General features: G+C 42.6%; 1 protein-coding gene across 1 annotated transcript in view; it reads right to left on the bottom strand.

Annotated features, from left to right (window-relative positions):
- C17H16orf78 (chromosome 17 C16orf78 homolog) overlaps nt 1–22,748 on the bottom strand; it is a 118,682-nt gene that overhangs the window by 50,095 nt on the left and 45,839 nt on the right. Inside the window, exon 2 of the mRNA XM_059383284.1 lies at nt 14,617–14,758. Coding sequence (XP_059239267.1) covers nt 14,617–14,758 — 142 coding nt within the window. The remainder of the gene's footprint in view (nt 1–14,616; nt 14,759–22,748) is intronic.

Below are 22,748 nucleotides of genomic sequence, written 5' to 3'. Positions count from 1 at the left end.
GGATGGTCCTAGCTCTGTGAAAAAATGCAGTTGTCATTTTGATAGGGATTATTAAATGTATAGATTGCTTTGTGTATTATAGGCATTTTAACAATATTTGTTCTTCTAATCCATGAGAATGGAATGTCTTTCCATTTCTTTCTGTCATCTTCAATTTCTTTTGTAAGCGTTTTATGATTTTCAGAGTACAGGTCTTTCCTTTCTTTGGTTAGGTTTGTTCCTAGGTGTCTTCCTATTTTGGGTACAACTACAAATAGGGTTGTTTTCTTAATTTCTTTCTGTTGCTTCATTATTGGTTTATAGAGATGCAACAGATTTCTGTATGTTGATTTTGTATCCTGTGACATTACTGAATTTGTGTATCAGTTCTAGCAGTTTTTTGGTGCAGTCTTTTAGGTTTTCTACATAGAGTATCATGTTATCTTTTACTTCTTCCTTGCCAATTTGGGTGTCTTTTATTTCTTTGGTTGTCTGATTGCTGTGGCTAGGACCTCCAGTACTTTGTGAAATAACCGTGGTGAGAGTGGACATCCCTGTCTGTTCCTGGCCATAGAAGAAATGTTCTCAGTTTTCCTCCATTGAGGATGATATTAGTTGCGAGTTTTTTGTATATAGTCTTTATTACACTGAGGTATGTTTCTTCTAAACCTACTTTGTTGAAGTTTTTTTTTTTTTAAATCATAAATGGGTGTTGTACTTTATTAAATACTCTTTCTGTATTTATTGAAATGTTGGTATGGTTCTTATCCTTTCTCTAATTGATGTGATGTATCATGTTGATTGATTTGCAACCATTGAACCACCCTTGTGGCCCAGTAATAAATCTCTTGTAACCCAAGAATAAATATCTCTTGATCATGGTGAATTTTTAAAATGTATTTTTGAATTGGTTTGCTAATATTTTATTGTGAATTTTTGCATCCATGTTCATCAGGGATATTGGCTTATAGTTCTCTTTTTGAGAGGAATCTTTATCTGATTTTGGTATCGGGGTAATACTCATACAACGAGTTTGGAAGTTTTCATTGCTTTTCTATTTTTTGGAATAGTTTGAGAAGAGTAAGTATGAACTCTTAACGTGTTTGATAGGATTTGCCTGTGAAGCCATCTGGTCCTGGACTTTTGTTTGTTGGAATTTCCTTGATTATTAGTTACTTTGATTACTGATCTAACTCTTTGCTGGTTGTCAGTCTGTTCAAAATTTCTATTTCTTCTTATTTCAGTTTTGGTAGTTTATGTGTTTCTAGGAATTTATCCATTTCTTCTAGGTTTTCCAATTTGTTGGCATGTAATTTTCCATAATATTCTCTCATAATTGTTTGTATTTCTGTGGTGTGGGTTGTTATTTATCCTCTCCCATTTGTGGTTTTATTTATTTGAGTCCTTTCTCTTTTTTCTTAATAAGTCAGGCTAGAGGTTTATCAGTTTCATTGATTTTTTTTGTCAAAGAACCACCTCCTGTTTTCATTGATCTGTTCCATTGTTTTTTAGTTTCTATATCCTTTCTTTCTGCTCTAATCTTTATTACCTCCTTCCCTTTGCTGGTTTTAGGTTTTGTTTGTAGTTCTTTTTCTAGCTCTTTTAGGTGTACGGTTAGATTGTTTTTTTGAGATTTCTCTTGCTTCTTGACGTGGGCCGGTATTGCTATGTCCTTCCCTCTTTAGGACCACCTTCACTGCATCCCAGAGGTTTTGGACTACTGTGTTTTCATTTTCATTTGCTTCTATATATTTTCTTATTTCTTCTTTTATTTCCTGATTGACCCTCATTGTTTAGTAGCATGTTATTTAACCTCTACGTATCTGTGGTCTTTCCAGGTTTTTTCTAGCATTTGGCTTCTAGACTCAGAGCCTCATGGTCAGAAAATACAAATGGTATGGCTTTGATGTTCTTGAGTTTGTCAAGGCTTCTTCTGTGGGATAATATGTGATCTGTTCTGGGGGGTGTTCTATGTGCACTTGAAAAGAATGTGTATTCTGCTGTTTTAGGATGGAATGTTCTAAATATCTGTTAAATCCACCTGGCCCACTATGTCATTCAAAGCCACTGTTTCCTTATTGATTTTCTGTTTAGATGGTCTGTCCATTGGTGTAAGTGGGGTGTTAAAGTGCCCTAATATCATCACATTTTCCTCAGCTAGTTCCCTTATATTTTATGTATTTGGGTGCTTCTATGTTGGGTGCATAAATATTTACAGTTGTTACATCTTCTTGTTAGATTGTCCCCTTTATGATTATACATAGTTTTTTATCTCTTGTTACAGTCTGTTTTAAAGTCTCTTTTGTCCTATATAAGTACTGCTACTCTGGGTTCCTTTTGATCCATTTACATGACAGATGTTTCCCCATCCCCTCATTTTCAATCTGCAGGTGATTTAGGTCTAAAATGAGTCTCTTGTGGAGCAATTGGGCATTTGGGGGGACATTTATCATTTTATTTTCTCTTAGAAAATTTAGTGTGTGATGCTGCAGTTCCTACGAGTGGCCACATGAGGGCAACTGCAGGGAAGCAGGAGCTGGCCACAGGTGGTCACAACCACTGGGATCAGCACCCAGCATTGGCCTCTGTCGTTTCTGGGGCACGCTCTTTCCTGCAGGGGACTGAGGGCCAACAGGGCTGAGGCTTGGATGGTGATGCTTAACAAGTAGGATGGAAGCAGAGAAGTAGGTAAACAACTGGTATGGCAGCAGAGATGTGTACCTGCTGGATTTCAGCCCTGAGTGTGTCTTGTTCTCAGCCTCTTCCCACTGTCTAGGGACCACCAAACCTTCCATAGGTGATATCCAATGAAAGCTGACTAAACATATAGATGACTAGTGATGGCCACTGGAAAATAATCTGCCTTCATGCCTGATTGATACTGGTAAGATTTCCCCCCAGAACAAATTATTAAATGTTTCCCTAGATCCTGCAGAGTGTCTCAGACATTGACTCCCTACTAGAGGCTTCTGAGAATTTGAATCAAGATCAGTCTGAGGCTTGCGGAGTGAGGGGATCTCAGCATGGAGATACACCTTGATTCTATTGTACAATTTTGGAAGCCCATACAGAGTGATAAATTCACTTGTGTTTTGCTTGAACCATCTACTACTTATATTAAATTAATGTCTACATTAAAAAATCATGAGATTAAAATAAGTAGATAAATAAAATGAGTCTTTTGTAGGCAGCATATGAATTTTTTTTGAGAAAGAGAGAGGGCTTGAGTGGTTGAGTGGGGTGGAGAGGGGCAGAGGGAGAGGGAGAGAGCATGTTAAACAGGTTCCATGCCCAGCACAGAGCCTCCTGTGGGGCTTGATCTCATGACCCTGAGATCATGTCCTGAGCCAAAATCAAGAGTCAGATGCTTAACCAACTGAGCCACCCAGGTACTCTGGGTCTTGTTTTTTGTTTGGTTTTTGTTTTCTTTTTTTATCCATTCAGTCACCCTTTTGATTGGGTGACACATCTTTTGTCACATCTTTTGATTGGATCATTTAGTCCATTTACATTCAAAGTAATTACTGATAGATATGTATTTATTGCCATTTTATTCCTTGTTTTGCAGTTGTTTCTGAAGGCTTCTTCTGATCCTTTCTTGTCTTTCTTTCATGTTTTGCTGACAAAAATCATCTTTTCTTTTCTTTTATTTTTTTTAAATTAGTGCCAGGTGCCCGGGCGGCTCAGTCATTGGGTGTCTGACTTGATTTCAGTTCAGGTTATGGGATCGAGCCCCACATTGGGCTCCTTGCTCAGTGGGGAGTCTGCTTGAGATTCTCCCTCTCCCTCTGCCCCTCCCCCTGTGCTTGTGCTCTCTCTCTCTCAAATAAATAAACAAATCTTTTTAAAAAACTAGTGTCGCTTTATTGTCTGTCTCCACCATAGGACATAAGTGCCACATGAATTGAGGTTTTGCCCATCTCACTGGATGCTGTATCCTTAATGCCTAAAAGAGTGCTGTGCTCCCAGGAAGTGCTTACTTCACTTGCTGAATGAAAAGTGATGGGCGATCACACAAAAAGTACTCCCATGCACATGTCTGCCCGTCCTCTTGGGGGAATCTCCACCCCAGCACCTAATGTCTTGTCTTTAGCATCCATGTGAATGAGATGAATCAAAGGAGCCCTCACCCACCAGATTATCTGCCTTTTAAGGGGACAGATCAAGTTGTGTGTTTCTCTGACTCCCCGGCATCTTGAAGAGCAACCATTCAAAGTGCCCGCTGAATTGAATAGATACCTTTGAAAGTGTTGTGTTGACAATGCGGGTAATTGAAGAAGAGGGTCTGTCTGGTCCTTCCCCTGTGACTTGGTGGAAAAGGTGACACCTGGAGTTCTTGCTTTCGGCTGTGGATTTCGGATCATGTGAGGGCAAAGGCCACCACTCACACAGCAGACGTGTTGATGAAAAATGGGGAAAACCAGCCTACGATGCTCAGCGTCAGAGGAGTCATACAATATCCTTCTGACACTTGAAAATTGCAAATTTGAAAGCTTCCTTCTCACTTGTCAGCTGTCCGGGCCTCCTCTCCACAAACAGATTCCAGGCCTTGCCCTCCCGGGCTAGATTTCCTGCTGCCCGAGAGCCAGCCAGCGGGTATCTTAGAAATCCGCTGTGGGCACAGTAACTCAGGCGTTCAAGATTTCAGGGGGTTTTATTAGGGACTCTTTCAGTGAGAAGTGATTATAAAAAGGGAATATATTGGCTCAAGCATTGAAAAGATGTGGACTAGATGTTGCTTTAGGCATGGCTGGATCCAGGGGGCTCTGTTTGTGTCTGCTTAAATTTATTCTTCACATGAGCTCTCCCTAGGGGGCAGCTGTTGAGGGCAAGGTGGCCCGTGGGTGCCTCAGATTCATCCCTTTAATTGTTCTAACATTCTATTCACCCCGTCCAGCCACCCACGTTTCTTTCTTTTTTCTTTCTCTCTCTCTCTTTTTCTTTCCTTTCCTTTTCTTTCTTTCTTTCTTTTTTTTTTTTGGTTTCATTTTGTTTTGTTTTGTATTGCTTTTTAGGTAAGCCATGCATAGTCCTTCCTGCTTTGTCTTGGGAACCGTGCACTATTCCAAGGGCCTGGAAATCCCGGTCTCCTTCCTTCCATAGCTGCGTCCTCATTTGCTGACCTCCTACAAGACTCTGTTTGACTCTCTCTTCCCGCAGAGGCTGAACCTGACCACTGGATTCAGAAACACAATCTGTGTCCCCAACCTTTGAGTTTTTCTTACTTTGCTCCCCAACCTTAGCAATCCCTGCCTTCTAATGGACTCTACATAGTATTTGTTTGTCTCTACTGCCCTAGAGCACACTCGAATGTGTTTTTCTCACGGATTTATCTCAAGAACCTAGTTGAGCCCTGTCACATAGAACTTGCTTAATTTGTGGGGTGGCTTCATGAAGCAGAAAGAAACTAATTCGGCATCGAGACATTAGAAATACAGCAATGAACAAAACAAACGAACAAAAAACCCCTCTGTTCCTTTGGATCTCACTTTCTGGTGTGGAAGGCAGACAATACATGAGATTTTTAAGAAGTACTAAATATATGGAGTTTCAGGTGGTATTAAGTGCCAGACAGGCAAACACAGCACATACCCACAGTCAAGCCAAGTCCCAGTGCCTATGGTATGATGAGAACCTAACAAGGATGGAAATGATTCTAGCTCCTTCTGCTGTTTCAATGTTACTCTTTTTGAAACTGAGAGAAGACAAGCACACGGCTAATGACAGTACTAAAGCTTCTCCCAGACTTGCTTTTATTTTCTTTTCCCTTCTTGATTTGGGAGCCGGCATGGGCAGCCCCCCGCCAGCCCACGTTCCCCTGCATTTTCCATTCACATGATATTAGTGAAGAAATACGCAGACTGGCTAGGAGCTGGTGTTTGGAAACGCCTCTTGGAGCCTGCTGAGTGAAGCAGAAGCAGCCCAAACCAATAAACGGGTATTGACTTGCATTGGCATGAATGTCTTTTTGTATCGACACCAGCATTTTATCAAAACTTGCCTGGGGGGATCATCCATGTTCATATTGACTTAAAACAGAAGATATTGCAGGGTGGGTGTTCTAGCCACACAGCACAGACCTCTGAATATAAATAGAGATGTAAAATCAATATTCCATCGTCAAATCATGATCTAGCTTTCAATGTTTTGCGAGAGAACCTCAAGATGAATATTGAAGCACAGTCATAATTTTGAAATGCAAATTTTTTCCATTTTAATAAAAGCTGGGGGCTCCCACTGGCTATCGTGTGTGGACAGCAGTAAAAGATGCCCCCTCAACCTAGGAGGGACATGGCGGAAGAATTTGCAGACCAGAAGGCTGCCTCAGGGCTGCTATTTGCTTGAGATTCAATTGTGGATGCATCCAGAACCTGTTCATTCATCCACCTCGGGGCCCACATGCAGATCTCTTTGACCCCTCTTATCGTTTCTGTGTATCCTTCTGCTAACTTCACTGCACTTTTGCCTCCAGTGGTCAGCAGGTGCCACTCTTGGGTTCCTTCAACCATTTAAACCATAAGAGCTGAGAGCTGGGAGGAGGTGTGGTGTTTATATCCCCCTGAAATGGCCCTTAGCTAGGGACTGAGGAGTGGGATTAAGGAACCAGGTGGTGGGTATTAGGGAGGGCACGGATTGCATGGAGCACTGGGTGTGGTGCAAAAACAATGAATATTGTTATGCTGAAAAGAAAAAAAAAAAGGCCAGCCCCTTGCTGCAGGTGGGACAATTTAGGAGGAGTGGCTTATACTCCAGAGTTTCCTGGGGGATCAGGAGGAAGTTGCCCCCATGGGGGCTTTGATTAAGTTTGCCTCTGTGCTTGGCTTTCCCTGTCTTGCCTCCTTTTGCTTCCTTTTACTGATCCACCCTGGGAGCGTTTCCATAACACAGCACTTTCCCATGAAGCCTTCCTTGTCTGCAGGTCTGCTTCTGGGGAATCTGACATAGGACATACCGTTCTTTCCATAAGCATTTATTGAGCATCTACTTCGTATCAGGCACCACGGTGGGAGCTAGAGGCAAAGCAGTGAGGTCTACGTCTCTGTCAATTTTGGTGCTTTTGATGGCTATAAAAAAAAAAAAAAGGGATGTTAAATAGTAACTTATGATCTCTTCTGAATGGGAAGTCTGAGGGCTCCAGGACTGATTGAAACAGCAGCTCACTGGTGTCTTTTGGGCCCATGTTCATGCATCTCAGCTCAGCTGGTGTGGGGCTGGCTTCACCCTCAGCTGGGAACACGTAGCTGCAGCAGCTCTAGCCATCACATACAGACATGACCACATCCAGAGGGAACCATCTCTTTTTGTGGCTTTCTTTTCAAGCAAGGACACTTTCCATAGAAGTTCCCGCCTCCCTACAGGAACTACTTGGCCTGAAAAGAGTCATATACTCCCTCTGGATCCCATCAATCTCAAGTGGGTGGAATTATCCTTGGGCCAATCCAGTCTGCCCTGGGATGTGGGCATTGGGGTGGGTGGTTGAGAAAGCCTGACGAGACTAAGGCCCAGGAGGTATTTGAGGGGGTGACAACTGAAAGCAATTGGGATTCTGTTAAGAAGGAGGAAAGTGGGTTGAAGCCAAGTGGGGAATTGCCCACTGCTTCCTCCATCACGTTGCTCTCCTGGTTTCCTTCCTGGCACTGTCCTCTGGCTACCATCCCACATTCTCTCATCTGCGTATGTGACTTTTTAGTACATGTGGTTTTTAGGGCATGGTGACTTCCTGAGGACAGCAACCTGTCTGTTCTGCTCACCAGTGTGTCCCTATGAATAGCACAATGCCATACACGTAATTAAACTCAATAAATACTTGATAAATAGGGGGGGTGGTCATAGGGAAGGAGATGAGCAAATGGATGGGTGAACAGGTGCAGACTTCTGAGAAGACACGAAAGGAAGTCTGGGATGCAGTTTCTGTCTCCTCACGTGGACAGCGTCCTGTGACAGTGGCGGGGCGAGGGGACGTCCCCTTGGCTATGGAGCCCAAGGATGAAGCAGGAGGGGCTTCCTTCCTGAAGCAGCAGCTTTGGGTGAGAAAGACCATGGCTCTGACAGTGACCTTAGGTGTGGCCCCCTGTGGGTCTCCCTTCTTCCTCAGGAGATATCGGGGGATATGAACACTTTGCTGAGCCCTTACGTGGAACTTACGCTGCACTCAGGAAAAAGAGGAAAGCATTTATGAGGATCTAGGGTGGGGCTCAGGGCTGAGGCGTGAAGGATCCGTGACCGGGGGTAGTTATGGGGGACAAAGCATTGCAGGCAGACAACAAAGCAGGTAGAATGGCCCTGAGGTGGGGTCGGGCTTGTTTAAGGAAAAGAAGGTTGGTATAGCCTGAACTCGGAGTGGGGTGGGGAGCACAGTGTGAGGGGTGGCCGTGAGGTCAGTGGGGGCTGGTCAGGAAGGGTGGCACAGGCCAGAGCATGGACCACAGCCCTCATTCCAGGGTCATTGGACATCACTGATGAGGCTCACCTGTCAAGTGCAGGAGACAAGAACGGAGGGCAGATGGCCATCTAGGACTAGGTGAGGGGCTGCTGCAGTTTCATGAATGATAGTGGCAAAGCACAGAAAGGGGCTGGTCCTGGAAATGCTTGAGAGGGAGGTCTGGAGCCGAGAGTCTGAAATCCTGCCCTGGTGGGGCTTCAAGCACACGTGTTTTCACCTGCTTGTTTAACAGCATAAAGCAGCTTCTTCCCACCTGGGAGGATAAAATCCAGGAGTTTTCAGAGGGAAGCTTTCTTCCACCCCGTGTCAGGGAGTGAAGGTGAGAATCAAGCATAATGCAGTAAAGAAATACTGTGTCATCAATCATGATAGCTTAAATTAAATGCGGGGTCCAAACACATTGTCTAGCATTCTTCTATTCCAGAGGCCAAGGTGGAAAACTAGCATATCCAGAGTCTCTCTGTCTGAAGCTGGAGGACAGGAGCCTCATTACTTTTGGTGGACAGATAGGTTGGTAGGGAAAAAAATAAGGGAAGTGTTGAGGGGCCTAAGTTCTGGAAAACCTAACACTCTGGCCAAAATGTCATGGAAAGTGTGTGGGACTTGGAGTTGGAAGGCTTGCCATGGGATCCCAGTCATGTTACTTGTTAGCTGTGTGACCCGGGGTGGGTCACTTGGCTTCTCTGATTCTTCAGTTCCTCATCTATAAGGCCAGGATGATAATGATTGCTTCAGAAAGTGTGCTATGAAATGAAATAATGATGAAAGAGCTTTGTCAGCTACAAACGACTCAAATGTCAGGGGTTATCAAGAAAGTATTTTTAAGCAATAAATTTTAAAAAGGCCAAATTGGGTAATTATTATTGAATTAGTGTTAATTTTGGGGTGTTGGGTAAGTGAATATCTTTATCCTTGGAAGATGCATGCTGAAGTGAAGAAGTGAAATGTCAAGACATCTAGAACATTCAAATGGTTCAGCAAAACCCCAAATTGTACGGCTCAGTGAATTATCTACTATATATCTACACACAGTTGACCTCTGAACAACTCAGAGGTTAGGGCCAACCCCCAGCAGTTGAAAATCCACATATAACTTTTGACTCCCCTCAAAACTGAACTATTCATAGCTTACTGTTGACTGGAAGCCTTACTGATGACATAAACTGTCGGTTAACACATATTTTGTATATGTTATACTGTGTTCTTACAATAAAGTAAGCTATGTCATTAAGAGAGGATGTCATTAAGAAAATTATAAGGAAGAGAAAATACACTTATAGTACTGTACTGCATTTATTGAAAAAAATCTGCATATAAGTAGGCTCGTGAAATTCAAACCCACATTGTTCAAGGGTCAATTGCCTCTCTGTGTCTCTATATTGAGAGATATAAAGAAAATGTGACAAACTATTAACCACTGGGGAATCAAACTGAAGGATATAAGTGTTTTATTAAGTTAACTTTTCAGTAGATTTAGAAACTTCCAAGATAAAAAGCAGAAGGAAAAGATCCATGCCAAGTGAACTGTAGATCTAAGCAGAGAAGGTAAATCAGTACCTCATAAAGTAACAAGAAGCATTACCTTCCTGACCTGGTCCTTTAGTAGGGAAACACAGACCCTGCCAGACTCTGGTCTGGCAGGTTTGGAGCAGAGGGAATAGATATCTCAACTTCTCTCCTGTTCCCTCCCAACTCCTCCTGGGCCTCCCCTGGGTTGAATCCCATTAAAACCCAAAGGACAAATCCTGGTGGTGAAATCTGTAGGTACTAGCCTCCAAAAGCATGGAGTAAGGAGCAGGGCAGAAAAGGGCAGAGGATGAACCCAAAGGGACAACTGGAGAATAGCCAGTACCTCCTTTTGCAGGGACTGGCAGGCAGAAGCCAAAATGCCAGATATTACCTTTCCTCAATCATCCTTAAAATTGAGTAATAGGAAGGTGATACCTGCCCAACCCTATACTTACAGATTCTGTGCCCGGATCTGGAAAATATTTTGCTTTTTGACTGGAGAGTGATGAGTGAGGAAAAGCCAATCCCTCCCTCCCTGATTTTGGATATTATTGTGTGAGGACATGATACTAGAAGCTATGCGGCCACCATGATGGACAGAAGGCCAAGAGGATGGCAGAGAAGCCCTTTATAATTCTGCACCCAGGTTCAACATGTGCGTGTTTGGGGGTAAGGGCAGTTTCCACATCAACAGGTAGTCCTCCAACACCAGCTGGTGTCCTACAGGTATTCAACTCAGTTCTCACACTGTCTACTTGGGAGCTCGGCCCCCCAGACTGCCCCTCCCCCACCCCTGCTCCAGATGCCAATTGCATGTCCATATTGTCACCTGTGCTTCTGATCAACCGGCTACAGACTGGAGGTTCTAAAGATACTCTCCTTGGGTTCAATTCATTAGAGCAGCTCACAGAACTCAGAAGAACATTTTACCTATTAGATTACTGGTTTGTTATAAAAGGATGGAACTCAGGAACAGCCAGATAGGAGAGATGCACCAGGCAAGGTCCTGAAAAAGGGAAAGGAGCTTGCATGCTTTCTCTGAGTGTTGCCCTCTCCCTAAATCTCCCCAAATGATTAAATCATTGACCATTGGCGATTGGACTCAACCTCCAGCCCCTTTCCCCTCCCTAGAGCTTGGGGGTGGGATTGAAAGTTCCAACCCTCTGATCACATGGTTGGTTCTCCTGGTAACCAGCCCCCATCCTTAAGGTGGGATCCAAAATTTGCCTGATTAACATAACAAAATCACCTGTAGCTCTTCTCAGCTAGGAAGTTCCAAGAGTTTTAGGAGGTCTGGGCCAGGAGTGAGGAACAAAGACCAAATATATGTTTCTTCCTATCAATCACAGTATCACACCCTTCCTGAGTCCTGATATTTTGAGCAACTAAGTCAAACCTAGATCACCTGGTACCAGACTTCTTGTGTCTCCCATTATAAGGGCCCCTTTGGTTGGGTATCTTGTCTCTTGCTGCAGAGATCATCCACGCTGTTGTGCAGGTCAGAGTGGCCTCCTTGTCCCACTTTCCCTAGTTGCATCCTCCTCCAGACTTCCTAGACTTCCCACGTTGATCATAAGAAACAGAAAACAATGAAAACAAGGAACGGGGTGGTAAGGAAGAGAAAGGTAATGGGAGAAAATCTACTGAATCAGAGGAGGGAATGCAGAAATATGCTCTATGGTTTCTCAAGAGAAAGACACCCATCCAGGAGGTGATGCTTTGCTGGGGCAGCAGCAGGTAGTCAGTATCCTGCCCAGATCCCCCTGGATCCCTTTACCGCCTATGCACCCATCTCCCAGCTTCTGTAGCCTATGCTGCTACCAGCTTCCACCTGTTGACCTTCAGGAGATGCTCCTTAGGCCTTGGAGCTACATTTCTCCTACAGCAAGCCCACAACGCCTTGGTGGCCTTTAACCAATGCGTAGCCCTGTGGGAGTACACAGACCTCACACTCTTCGGCCCCAAGGCTGGGCAAACCCCAAGGTCCCCTCTTGAGACCATGTTGCATCTGGACTGTCACCTCCATTGCACCCTTGTTTGGCTTCTTCCCCTTCCGGATCTTCTCCCCAACTCTAATTTGTCCTGGGAACATGCAGGAGGTGTAAAATCACATGGTGTCTCTACACCCCAGAGCCCTGGCGGCACTGGCTTATGTTTCTCAGGCTGCCTTGGATCTCTGCATAAACCTCCCAAAAGACCCGCCTGCTCTCCTTCAAAGTAGAGCTTACCAGGCCCACTGTCACACCGCTTCTGATTCTCTCTCAAGTATTCACTTCATCTGCAAGTGGCTTTTCTCACCACAGTGTCATCAGCCGAAGGAGGGATCTAAATGACAGGCATCTATCTGAAAGCGATGTCTGTCTTGCCCATTGCAGTTTCTGCAGGGCAAGATGTCAGGAAGTCACAGAAGGAAGGGAACAATTACCCCACTGTGGATGTGTTCAGTTTTTCCCACCACAGTGTCTCCCTTGATGATGAGTCTTTCTTTGCCCTCTGCCAAGCGCTGGGTATGCCAAGACCTTGAGCTCAGTGGATTGTGCCACCAATGATAATTTCCCGGTTACTTTGGTCACTAATCTGGGATGGCATCAGTGAGTGGTTCCCAGTCCTTCCTGCATGTTCAGGTCCCCTGGGAACTTTTATAAGGTATGCCTAGACCCAGCATCCCCGACTCCCAGGAATCTGGGCAGGGGACTCAGGTGTCAGGATTTTTCAAGCACCTTAGGTGATTCCGGTATACAGCTAGCCTTGAGACCCGTTGCTTCCCTCAGGGAGCCACCTGCCTGGGGTGGCCTTCTTGGTCACCTTCATTTCTGGAGAGGCTGCTAGGTTCTCCTTGCTTCCGTCCTTTTCTTCCCCTAGGTCACCCCTCTATTTTGTAAAATATCACTTTCTTTAAATATTCAAGTATATGGCTTCTCTGAAATTGTGAGCCTTTCTCAAGATCACCCACTGTTGGTAACTATAAAATCCAAGGGGACAGGGTGGCAGTGCAGATATCTGGAAGTTTGGCAGCGGCTCTTCCTAGCCTCAGAGGTGTTCGTCTGAGTTTATACGGTGGCTGGACACTTCGGTCTTCCCTGCAAGCAGAGAGTGTGGTAAAGCAAGGGAGGCCAAAGGGTGAGGACAAGACGCAGACTTTCTTACAACATGCTGACGGACTTTTGTAAAGGGCCCTTCAGATTGCAAACATTGCTTTTTAAAATCTCACCTTTTATCACTAGACAAAAGATAGGAATGTTTAGCCAATATTTTACTTAGAAGTGCCACTCTGAACAACAGTTTAGCTCTTATGAAATCATTCTCACTTTCTTGTTCTTTTCCACCCAAGTCAAGGTGCGGGGGGAAGCAAAGCTTGATCTTCAACTGAATAACCTAAACCACAATTAATTACCCAGAAAGACCTGCCTTTTTCCCAGTCTAAACACTTCAGTGCCCACCACCAAAGGCACAGGCAGGCTGAGCAAGAGAGTTTCAGTTCACCTTCACCACCACACTTCGGGAAGTTCTGACCTTTTAAAATAATTTCAGAGGACATGTTAATTCCTTCCCTTTGATGGTTACCCTGTGGATTCTCCTATTTTCCTTTCTCTCATGTCTGCCAATTAGGAAAGACACTATATTTTAATTAAAATTCTTTATTTGCCTAAGGATACAATAACTCCTGACTTATATAGAAAAATAAAATCATTTGTTTGGACCCACACAGGAAAAATAATTATTTAGTGCATGATACTTGTCACTTTTTGATCAGTTTTTTGGGGGTGGGAGTGGGTAATAAATAAATGAAACATTTATCTGCTGTGTAACCAGGTCATTTGGCCTCTAGGTTCCTAAAAACATTTCTTTTTGAGTTATAGTTATGGACCAAATAGAAATATCATCATTTTTCCTTGCACGCTCACCTGCTGTTATGGTTCTTGACCCACTATCTGTGGTTTGCTCTTTTTTTCTTTTCTTTTCTTTCTTTCTTTCTTTTTTTTTTTTTTTTTGTGGTTTGCTCTTTATACTTCCATCCTTCTACTAGACCAGTGGATCCACTAGTCTAGTAAGACCCTGGGCCAGAGATTTTGAACCAACTGGCCTGCTAGGGGTTCCAGATGTAGGTATATACAAGGGACCCCCAGGTGATTGTAATGTGTGTGAGGGTTTTCAAACCATGCTTGTTGACCATCAGCTCTTATACCATTTAGCCCGTAAAAAATGATTCAATATGTTGAAAAGAAATACTAAGTTACTTAAAAAGGTATAGCGAGAGATCCTAAACAAATGAACCAAATAGCACAAAAATCCATGTTAGCTAATGACTTTCATTTGCACAGCCCTGCTCTGAATATGCACCCATTTCTTCTTTGTGGATTTCAGGCAAATTTTTATTTTATTTATTTTTTTATTTTTAAGGATTTTATTTATTCATTTGAGAGAGAATGAGTGAGAGAGAGCATGAGAGAGGAGAAGGTCAGAGGGAGAAGCAGACTCCCCAAGGAGCTGGGAGCCCGATGAGGGAGTCGATTCCGGAAGTCCGGGATCATGACCTGAGCCCAAGGCAGCCGCTCAAACAACTGAGCCACCCACGCACCCCGTCAGGCAAAATTTTAAATTGCAACCTGAATAAAAAAGCAGAAACCAAACTCTCCTTTTTTACCTTTACTTTGGCTGATTAGCTGACTGATTGGTTGACTCACCCATTAATCCAGTCATTCCATCCCTTGTCTTGGGCGTTTGAGCCTCTTCTTCGTGCCAGGTGCTGTTGTAGGCGCCGGAACACAGCAGTGAACTCAGGTGATGAGTGTCTGATCTCATGGTGTATAAACACAAATGTGGGAGCTACGCGAGAAACAAGCAGAGAGCATGCAGTTCAGGTAATAGTAAGGGCCATGATGACAACAAACCAGGAGGACCTAATACATAGCAAGGGACCAAGAAACGACTTCGGTGTGCTAGTCAGGGCGGGCTTCTCTGAGGAGATGACCTGGTGGCAGAGGTCTGAGTCTGAGGACAGAATGTACTGGGCAGAGAGATAGCTAAGAGCTATCAGTGTGAGCAACAGGAAGGTCAGGGGCGAGAACTTATTAGAGGAGAGAGGACTGGTATGCAATGTGGGAAGGGAGCCTGGTCACCGAGGGCTTTGTGAGCCATGATGAGGACTTCAAGATGCCTGCACATAAAATGCTAACTAAACCCATCAGTTTCACTTTAACAGAACAGCTACCGTAGAAAGGGGTAGTAGGAAGACGAATGATAGAGTTTTCCAGCTCTGGAGAAGTGGTTCCACTAGGTCAAGCCAACAGAAAGAATTAAAAGTATTCATGTATTCTTGAGCGTTACAATAGAAGTTGAGGTGTTGGGCCAATTCATATGAATGAAATAGTCCTGCCGTCGCCCCAGAGCCACATGGCTTGTTTTCCTTCTCTCTTCACTTAAACCTCTGTTCACATGTCACTTCCCCAAAGAGGACTGCCCTCACTACCATCCGTCGCTCTCAATGCCATTCTCTTGTTCTAGTGATCTCCACCGGTCTTACCACTACTAGATATCACATAGCTGTATGACATATCTATATCTACGTATTATTATTTTTAAAAGATTTTATTTATTATTTGACAGAGAGAGAGAGATCATAAGTAGGCAGAGAGGCAGGCAGAGCAGTGGGGGAAGCAGGCTCCCTGCTGAGCAGAGAGCCCGATGCGGGGCTCGATCCCAGGACCCTGAGACCATGACCTAAGCTGAAGGCAGGGGCTTAACCTACTGAGCCACCCAGGTGCCCCTATATCTATGTATTATGTATTATTCACAATTCTCCCTCCCCACCCACCTATCCATCTGTAAGTCCCTGAGGGCAAAGACCTCTTTACTTTTTCTGCTGTATTCCCAACACTCAGCACAACCCCTGACACACAGCATGTGCTCAACAAATACTTGTTGAATGAATTTGTTGGAAAAAATGCTGTTGGCTTTTGCTGCATTTATGTGGGCACGAGGCACTCAGCAGCACCCCAGTGTTCCTGGGCTTCTCCGTCCCAAGCACATGCATGTCCCTTCTAATCTTTCTGCCTTAATCACTTTAAATGTACTGACAAGCACAATTGACCAATTAATAGCGCTTATGCTCTTGTTACATCATTTGTAATCCATGATGCTCCTTCTATTTGTAATGGCCTTTCAATTTTTCATGACTCAAAATGGAGGACATACATAATGAATACAAATAGCAAATTGATTAAATGTAATGCATATTCTACTGCTTGCTGGGTTTATGCCTGTTATTAATGACAGAAATCCAGCAAATTCTCATGAAAACACCAATGACATACAACCTTTAATGCAAGATGTTGGAGCACTAGGGGTCCTAAATTTTCCTAATTACTGGCAGCAGCAGACACTAATTTCCCAGACGGCAACCTTTGTAAATAAGAACATCAGCACGGCTGCTTTGTCCAAGTTCTTTTTGCTGAGCACAAAACCCATCATGGAACCCATTTTTACTTCACCAGACTATTTGTGTTGTGTTAAAAAAAAAAAAAAAAAGATACACTTGAGAGATTGCCTTATGAGCAAAGTATAAAGGATGCCACTTGTGCAAAATCAAATTTATTGTCTACTCAGGGATTGCATGTATTCTGGAATGCTAATATACTGTGATACAGATTTCACAGAGCTTCAGCTGGTGTGCTGAGAATTAAAGCATCACAAAGGTGATAAAGCAAAACAGGAAAGAAGATAGGGATAAGACTAAAATGAAGAATATGGTAAAGGAGATGATTTTAAGAGATCCACCTGGCTAAATGTGCAATCTTGGTCTCAGATTGCCAAAGGATGAGTTCGCGTGCAGTAAGAGACCATGTGAACCGGCCCGTTTCCCCCATCAGCTAGAGAACCTTATAGGAAGCAGGTGTTTTCTTTACACAATGGTGTGTATGGTGGCTGGTTTAGCTAGGTTGGTACTAGAATAAAAGCAAAGTACTCGTCTGACAGGTCTGTAAAGAGAGTGGATGAAATGGATAGGAGCATTTTCTGAGGCCCACTCATGCTTAGAAACCAGCTTTCACAGCATGCTGGATGCTAGAAGTGAGTCTGCTGCTCCTAAAATCTTCTACCCCCAAGAAAAATTGGCTGTCCTGCAGACAGGAGGTTAAGTAAGCAAATGAATGGCTATGGTCCTTGCCTATTTACAAAACAGTGTAAACTCTGACAGGTCTGCATCCATGATAAGCTGTGCCTTGAGTGGGTAGAATTTCAAACCCAGGAGAAGCAATGATCTGTTAATTGTGCTCTGCCAATACAGGGCCCAGAGTAGTTTTGGCAAAACCGAATCCAGGCTTAGCAGATGGCTTTGTGCTTTTATGATGTATATACCATCTTAGAAGAGACCCAGAGCCAAGATCAGAGAGCCAAGTGGTTTCTGGGGTGGTGCAGGGAGCTCAGGGAAATGATGGGAGACATGAGACAGGGAAGGAGGCTAGAGAATGGGAGTAATGGGAAGTCAGATACTCCAGTGGGTGACTCAGAGGGAAACCCTGGAAAACTGTGCAACATATATGTCTCAGAATTCCCTCAGCCAAAGTGCGAGGGAGCTGGGGTAGTTATACCCATATACCTGGCAGTTTTTGGTTAAGGATTCCCTCAAGGAGAGATCCCAACTTTGCAGGTACTTTCAGGCTCCCATGCTTAAAGACAAATGGGTGTTAGTAGCCTAGGGGTGGACTGTCTGACAAAGATACAGGGACTGTTAGCATAGTCTCCAAAGAGACTGCTTCAAAAGTCATCCCAAGGATTCCCTCTGGTATATACAAAATCCACACCCACCCCAAAGTTCTGAAGCCTTCACCATTACTCATGGTGGAAATGTCTGGTTAATCTGCACCATCCATTAAGTACACTGTTGAATGGGACTTGAAAGGGGGATGAAATTATCAGACTTTCCTTGCTGAATTTTCCACTCTATAGAGATGGCAAGACAGATTTCTTACTGATATTTAAGAAATACACATCCTTCCTCCCCCATTGTCATATGTCTATGTGAGAGAATAAAGAATTCACAACCAGTTCTAAAAAAACCAGACTTGGAAGACAGATAAACACACAGACATAGAGTAAGAGATAGTGCTAAGGGAGAGCAAGTTAGACAAGAATGAGGATTTCCTAATTTGAAAAAAAAAAAAACCCATAAAATAATTTTTGGCACCGTTAGACATTTTCCCCAGCTGAAGGCTGACATTTACATATCCGTGCCAGACCATTCTGTCATATGGGATCTGGTTGTCAGACAGGGCCTCATTCCATACTGGAATTTATCCTTTAAAGTCAGAGGGTGTCTCAACATCTCCACTTCTTTTGAGATCTTAGCGGTGAAAATCCTTTCTTCATATGTATTAATAAAATAATTTTAATTAGCATTTATTTAGTGCTTATTATTTATGAATTGTTTTGCACATATTCATGCATTTAACACTCATTATAAATGTATGGATAGCTACAATTTCCTCCATTCATAGAGAAAGAATCGGAGGCCCAGAGAGTGTAAGTGACGAGCCCAAGATCACTCAGCAAGTGTAGATGGGACTTGAAATTAGGTCATCTGCCTCCAGAACCCACATCTCTGCATTATCTTTCTTCCATGTACCCTGATTACTTACTTTGATAATCAAATGTTTTTACAAACATAAATCTTGTTCTAATTGCTTACATTCTAACAATGTGACAATTTGACATTTAACTCCATGGTAAGTACAATACCCTCCCAGGAGGGCCATCCTAGAACAGAGCCCATTCAAGGAGGAGAGAGACTTAAACTTCCCAAGGGCAGCATTTGGTTTCTCTGCCAGCATGCCCAGGTCACCGTACTAGCAAAACCTTTCCAGTTTTGTCTCACACCTTAAAACACCTGACCCCTAGATCTGTGGGCACTCACTAGGGGATTCTGGAAATCAGTTCTGTTCACCTCTCTTGTCTCCCACATGAGACTATTGAATTACTGGACTCCAGATTGAGTAAGAGTGTGAACATGCAAATAGCACTGCTTTCTTTTTAGCTTTTATCGGCATTTACTAAATAAAAGAAGGATGTGTGTGATTATCGGTGGAACCACTGCTTAGAAAGCACTTGAGCCATTACTTAGATTCACATTTACTATCATGTGATTCTGAGTCTAAGAAGGCATTGACCTCGCCCCCATCTCCCCCCCACCTCAGTAAGGCTTATAAACACGGAAGCAGAGAGGCCTCTTGTTCTTCTAAACATCAATTTAGGAGAAGATGAGAAGGAGAAGCTCACGCCTGGCAATGTTAAAAGCTTATGGTTTGCTTTTCCATAGTGTTTCAATTACAGGGTAAGTGTGTGGATGGCATAAGCATGTATACACATAAATGCTATTTGCTAAATTCAAAGGAAAGATGGTTTTCTCACTTCAAACACTTGAGGATTTATAAAAGATAATGTTTTAAGAGCCAGCAAAATCCACTACTACATACACATAAAAAATACCCTCTTATTTCTCCAAATACTCAGAGAACTCATCTACAGAAGGATCACAGTAGGAACTACCCATGTTTGATTGGATAAAATGGTAAAAATCCACCCAAGGAACAGTTCACATATGCAGGTGCATGTGGTTGGTGTGTGTGTGTGTGTGTGTGTTCACACACATAGAGAGAAATTTTAAACAAAAGCATTCAAGAATTTCATCATTCTGCCTTGACTTGTTCTTTCCACATGTTCATGTTCAATCATACCAGCAACTTCAGAAGTATCAGGCCCATAGCCACCGGGAGAGTTTGTTTAGAAACCATGACGTCACAATGTGGCTTTATTTAATCTACACTTTAATCTCCCACCCTCATAATAAGAACTCGTTATTGCACAGGGCTGCCGTGTGATGAAGTAAGTGTAGCCTGCCTATCTGCCTAACTGAGGTTCTCATCAGACACCCAGAGAGCTTCTGCCATCTATACACTGAGAACAGTGACTGCCCCAGGGAGGCAGGCAGACAGAGGTACGTGCACAGTGGGTTTGAGATGGGCTTTTGACAGCTGTCAAGTCTCCTGATGCTGGATGGGACTGGATGGCATTGAAATTAATTCTAATTAGGAAATTTTGATTTTAGGCGTATCCTTGTTTCTGTGGAGTTTTCCTTGTGGGTCTCCCTTGCCTCGAATACCAAGCTAGAAACAGATATAAGGATATGCATTGTGCACAGAAGTCCCCAAAGAGGGCATCAGATAGACTGAGATGACAGAATAAAAACATAAATCAATATAAATTTCAAAAAGCTATTAGCTGAGTTGTATTTACAAAACAAAGTCAATCACTTATTGCTGATTAAGCATTTTTTTTTAACAACTTCTTAATAATCTGGACAAGGATATGCTAGGACAATCATGGCCAGGAAAGATGATGTTAAATAGTAAAACAATATAAAATATTATTAAATTAAGTACATAGCAAAAATTCTATCATTATATAAAATACAGAATATAAATATCAAATTAATATAATAGATAAATAAGCTTAAAAATGGAAAAGCGATAGTAAATCAAAAGTATGTCTCTAAAAGACAATTATCATATGATCTCCCTGATGAGGAAGTTGAGAGGCAACATGGGGGTTTGGGCGGTAGGAAAAGAATAAATGAAACAAGATGGGATCAGGAGGCAGACAAACCATAAAAGACTCTTAATCTCACAGAACAAACTGAGGGTTGGGAGGGGTTGGGGGGTTGGGAGAGAGTGGTTGGGTTATGGACATTGGGGAGGGTATGTGCTCTGGTGAGTGCTGGGAAGTGTGTAAACCTGGCGATGCACAGACCTGTACCCCTGGGGCTAGTAATATATTATATGTTAATAAAAAAAAAGTATGTCTCTAACAACGTGAAATAATGCTGCAAGCCTTAGATACCTATGAAATCAGAATACTGTAGAAAATAAGGATGTTAAATTAGGAAGGAACTCAGTGTGGATGGAAAACACATTTGTGGTGTTAAAGCATGCCAGGGAATAGCCACAAAACAGAAGGTAGATCAGACCTTAAGATGAGAAATCCTTGGCGTCATCTTGGTGTGGGGGTGGGGGGACAGTTCGGAGGCAGAATTTCAGGTAGAGCTGAGGAAAACTGAGGGTTTGACTAAAGGAAAGGAGAAGGTCAAGGAAAAAGTTTGGTTAAACATGACCCAGTGAAATAAGTAGGGAGACAGGAATCATTGCTGAGTAAAAGATCTATAAAAGGAAATTAGGAAAGATTCCTTTACCTTCAATATTCAACTGATTTCCAAAAAGGCAGCCTATTAAAGTAAGAAATATTTTTGACAAAACAGACAGTGGAGATTTTACTTCTTGGGAAAGGCAGAATGAGACAAAATGCTAAAAGATGGACTAAGGTTTTATTCTTATTTTATTCTATTTCACTTCGTTTTTTTAAAAAATATTTTTATTTATTTATTTGTCAGAGAGAGAGGGAGAGAGAGCGAGCATAGGAGGACAGAATGGCAGGCAGAGGCAGAGGGAGAAGCAGGCTCCCTGCAGAGCAAGGAGCCCGATTTGGGACTCGATCCCAGGACCCTGGGATCATGACCTGAGCTGAAGGCAGCTGCTTAACCAGCTGAGCCACCCAGGTGTCCCTATTTCACTTCGTTTTATCTTATTTTTGTTTACTCAAGCTTACCTAGTACTTACCATGTATCAGGCACCATTTAAAGCATTTTGTAAGCAATAAGCATTTTAATCTTTATAACAACTGAGAATGTGCTATTACTAGCCCATTTTACGCAAGGCACACTGAGGCTTGGAAAGATCAAGTGACTTGCCCAAGTTCAGACAGCTAGTAAAAGTGAGGCCAGACACAAGCAATCAGGCTCCACAGTTACTTGAGACCACTATGCTATGCTGACTTTAAAAGCCAAGGAATTAATAAGTGACATATTTAGATTATCTCACTCAATTTCTCAGCTTCTGAATCTTTAAAAGATTTAATAAATATAACATACAGTTCCACACTCTTTAAAAAGGAAAAAAAACTGAGGAAATTTGATCTTAAAATATATCCATTTGTCTTTATCACTACACATTGAACCTTAAGGATTCTTTAAAATATTAAATTCGTATTACACAAAAATAAAACAAGGAAGTAGATTGGTTGGAAAGATATATTTTTCTGTTATTCCACAATAATTTTCACACAGAGATCTGATAAGAAAACGACCAGGATTAATGGCCAGGCATAAAATTCTCCCAAGTGTTGAGGACACATCCCACCAGAACAATGTATGACAGCATTTTAAAGAAGTGTTTGCTGTCACAAAGGCAGAAGCAGGTGCTAATGTTAACATCTCCTGAAAAGCTGTAGTCTAAAAAAATACTGTTCTGTGTTTCCCTACAAACTGCATTTCCCTACAAGATCTTAACTAAAATCACACTTACCTTTAGTCTTAACTACTTATTTTTTGCAGCCTTACCAGTAATGACATTATTTACTCACTTATTCAACAAACATTTATAGAACTCCCATTTAGCCCTCAGATAATCCCAAAATGAATGAGACACTGTTTCCTCCCCTTAAGAAGTCCATTTAGAGATTATGAATTTGAATAAATAATTACAAGGCCATAAGCTTGTGTTAATAGAGGTTCTGATACTATAAACATTAGCATCCTCTTTAAAAGGGTGCTTTTTGTGCTTCTGTTTCAATATGGTGGATTGAGTACATGCATTGTTTCCTCTCTTGACTGAAACCCCACTAAAGTGAGAGTAGGTACCAGATTTTTACTTTTAGCCAAAATGTAATAACAAGGACTTAATTTACCCTCCTACCTAAGACAAAACAGGAG

Source organism: Mustela nigripes, chromosome 17 (assembly GCF_022355385.1).
Source record: "Mustela nigripes isolate SB6536 chromosome 17, MUSNIG.SB6536, whole genome shotgun sequence".
Classification (NCBI taxonomy): domain Eukaryota; kingdom Metazoa; phylum Chordata; class Mammalia; order Carnivora; family Mustelidae; genus Mustela; species Mustela nigripes.
This window is presented reverse-complemented; position numbering and strand designations above follow the sequence as displayed.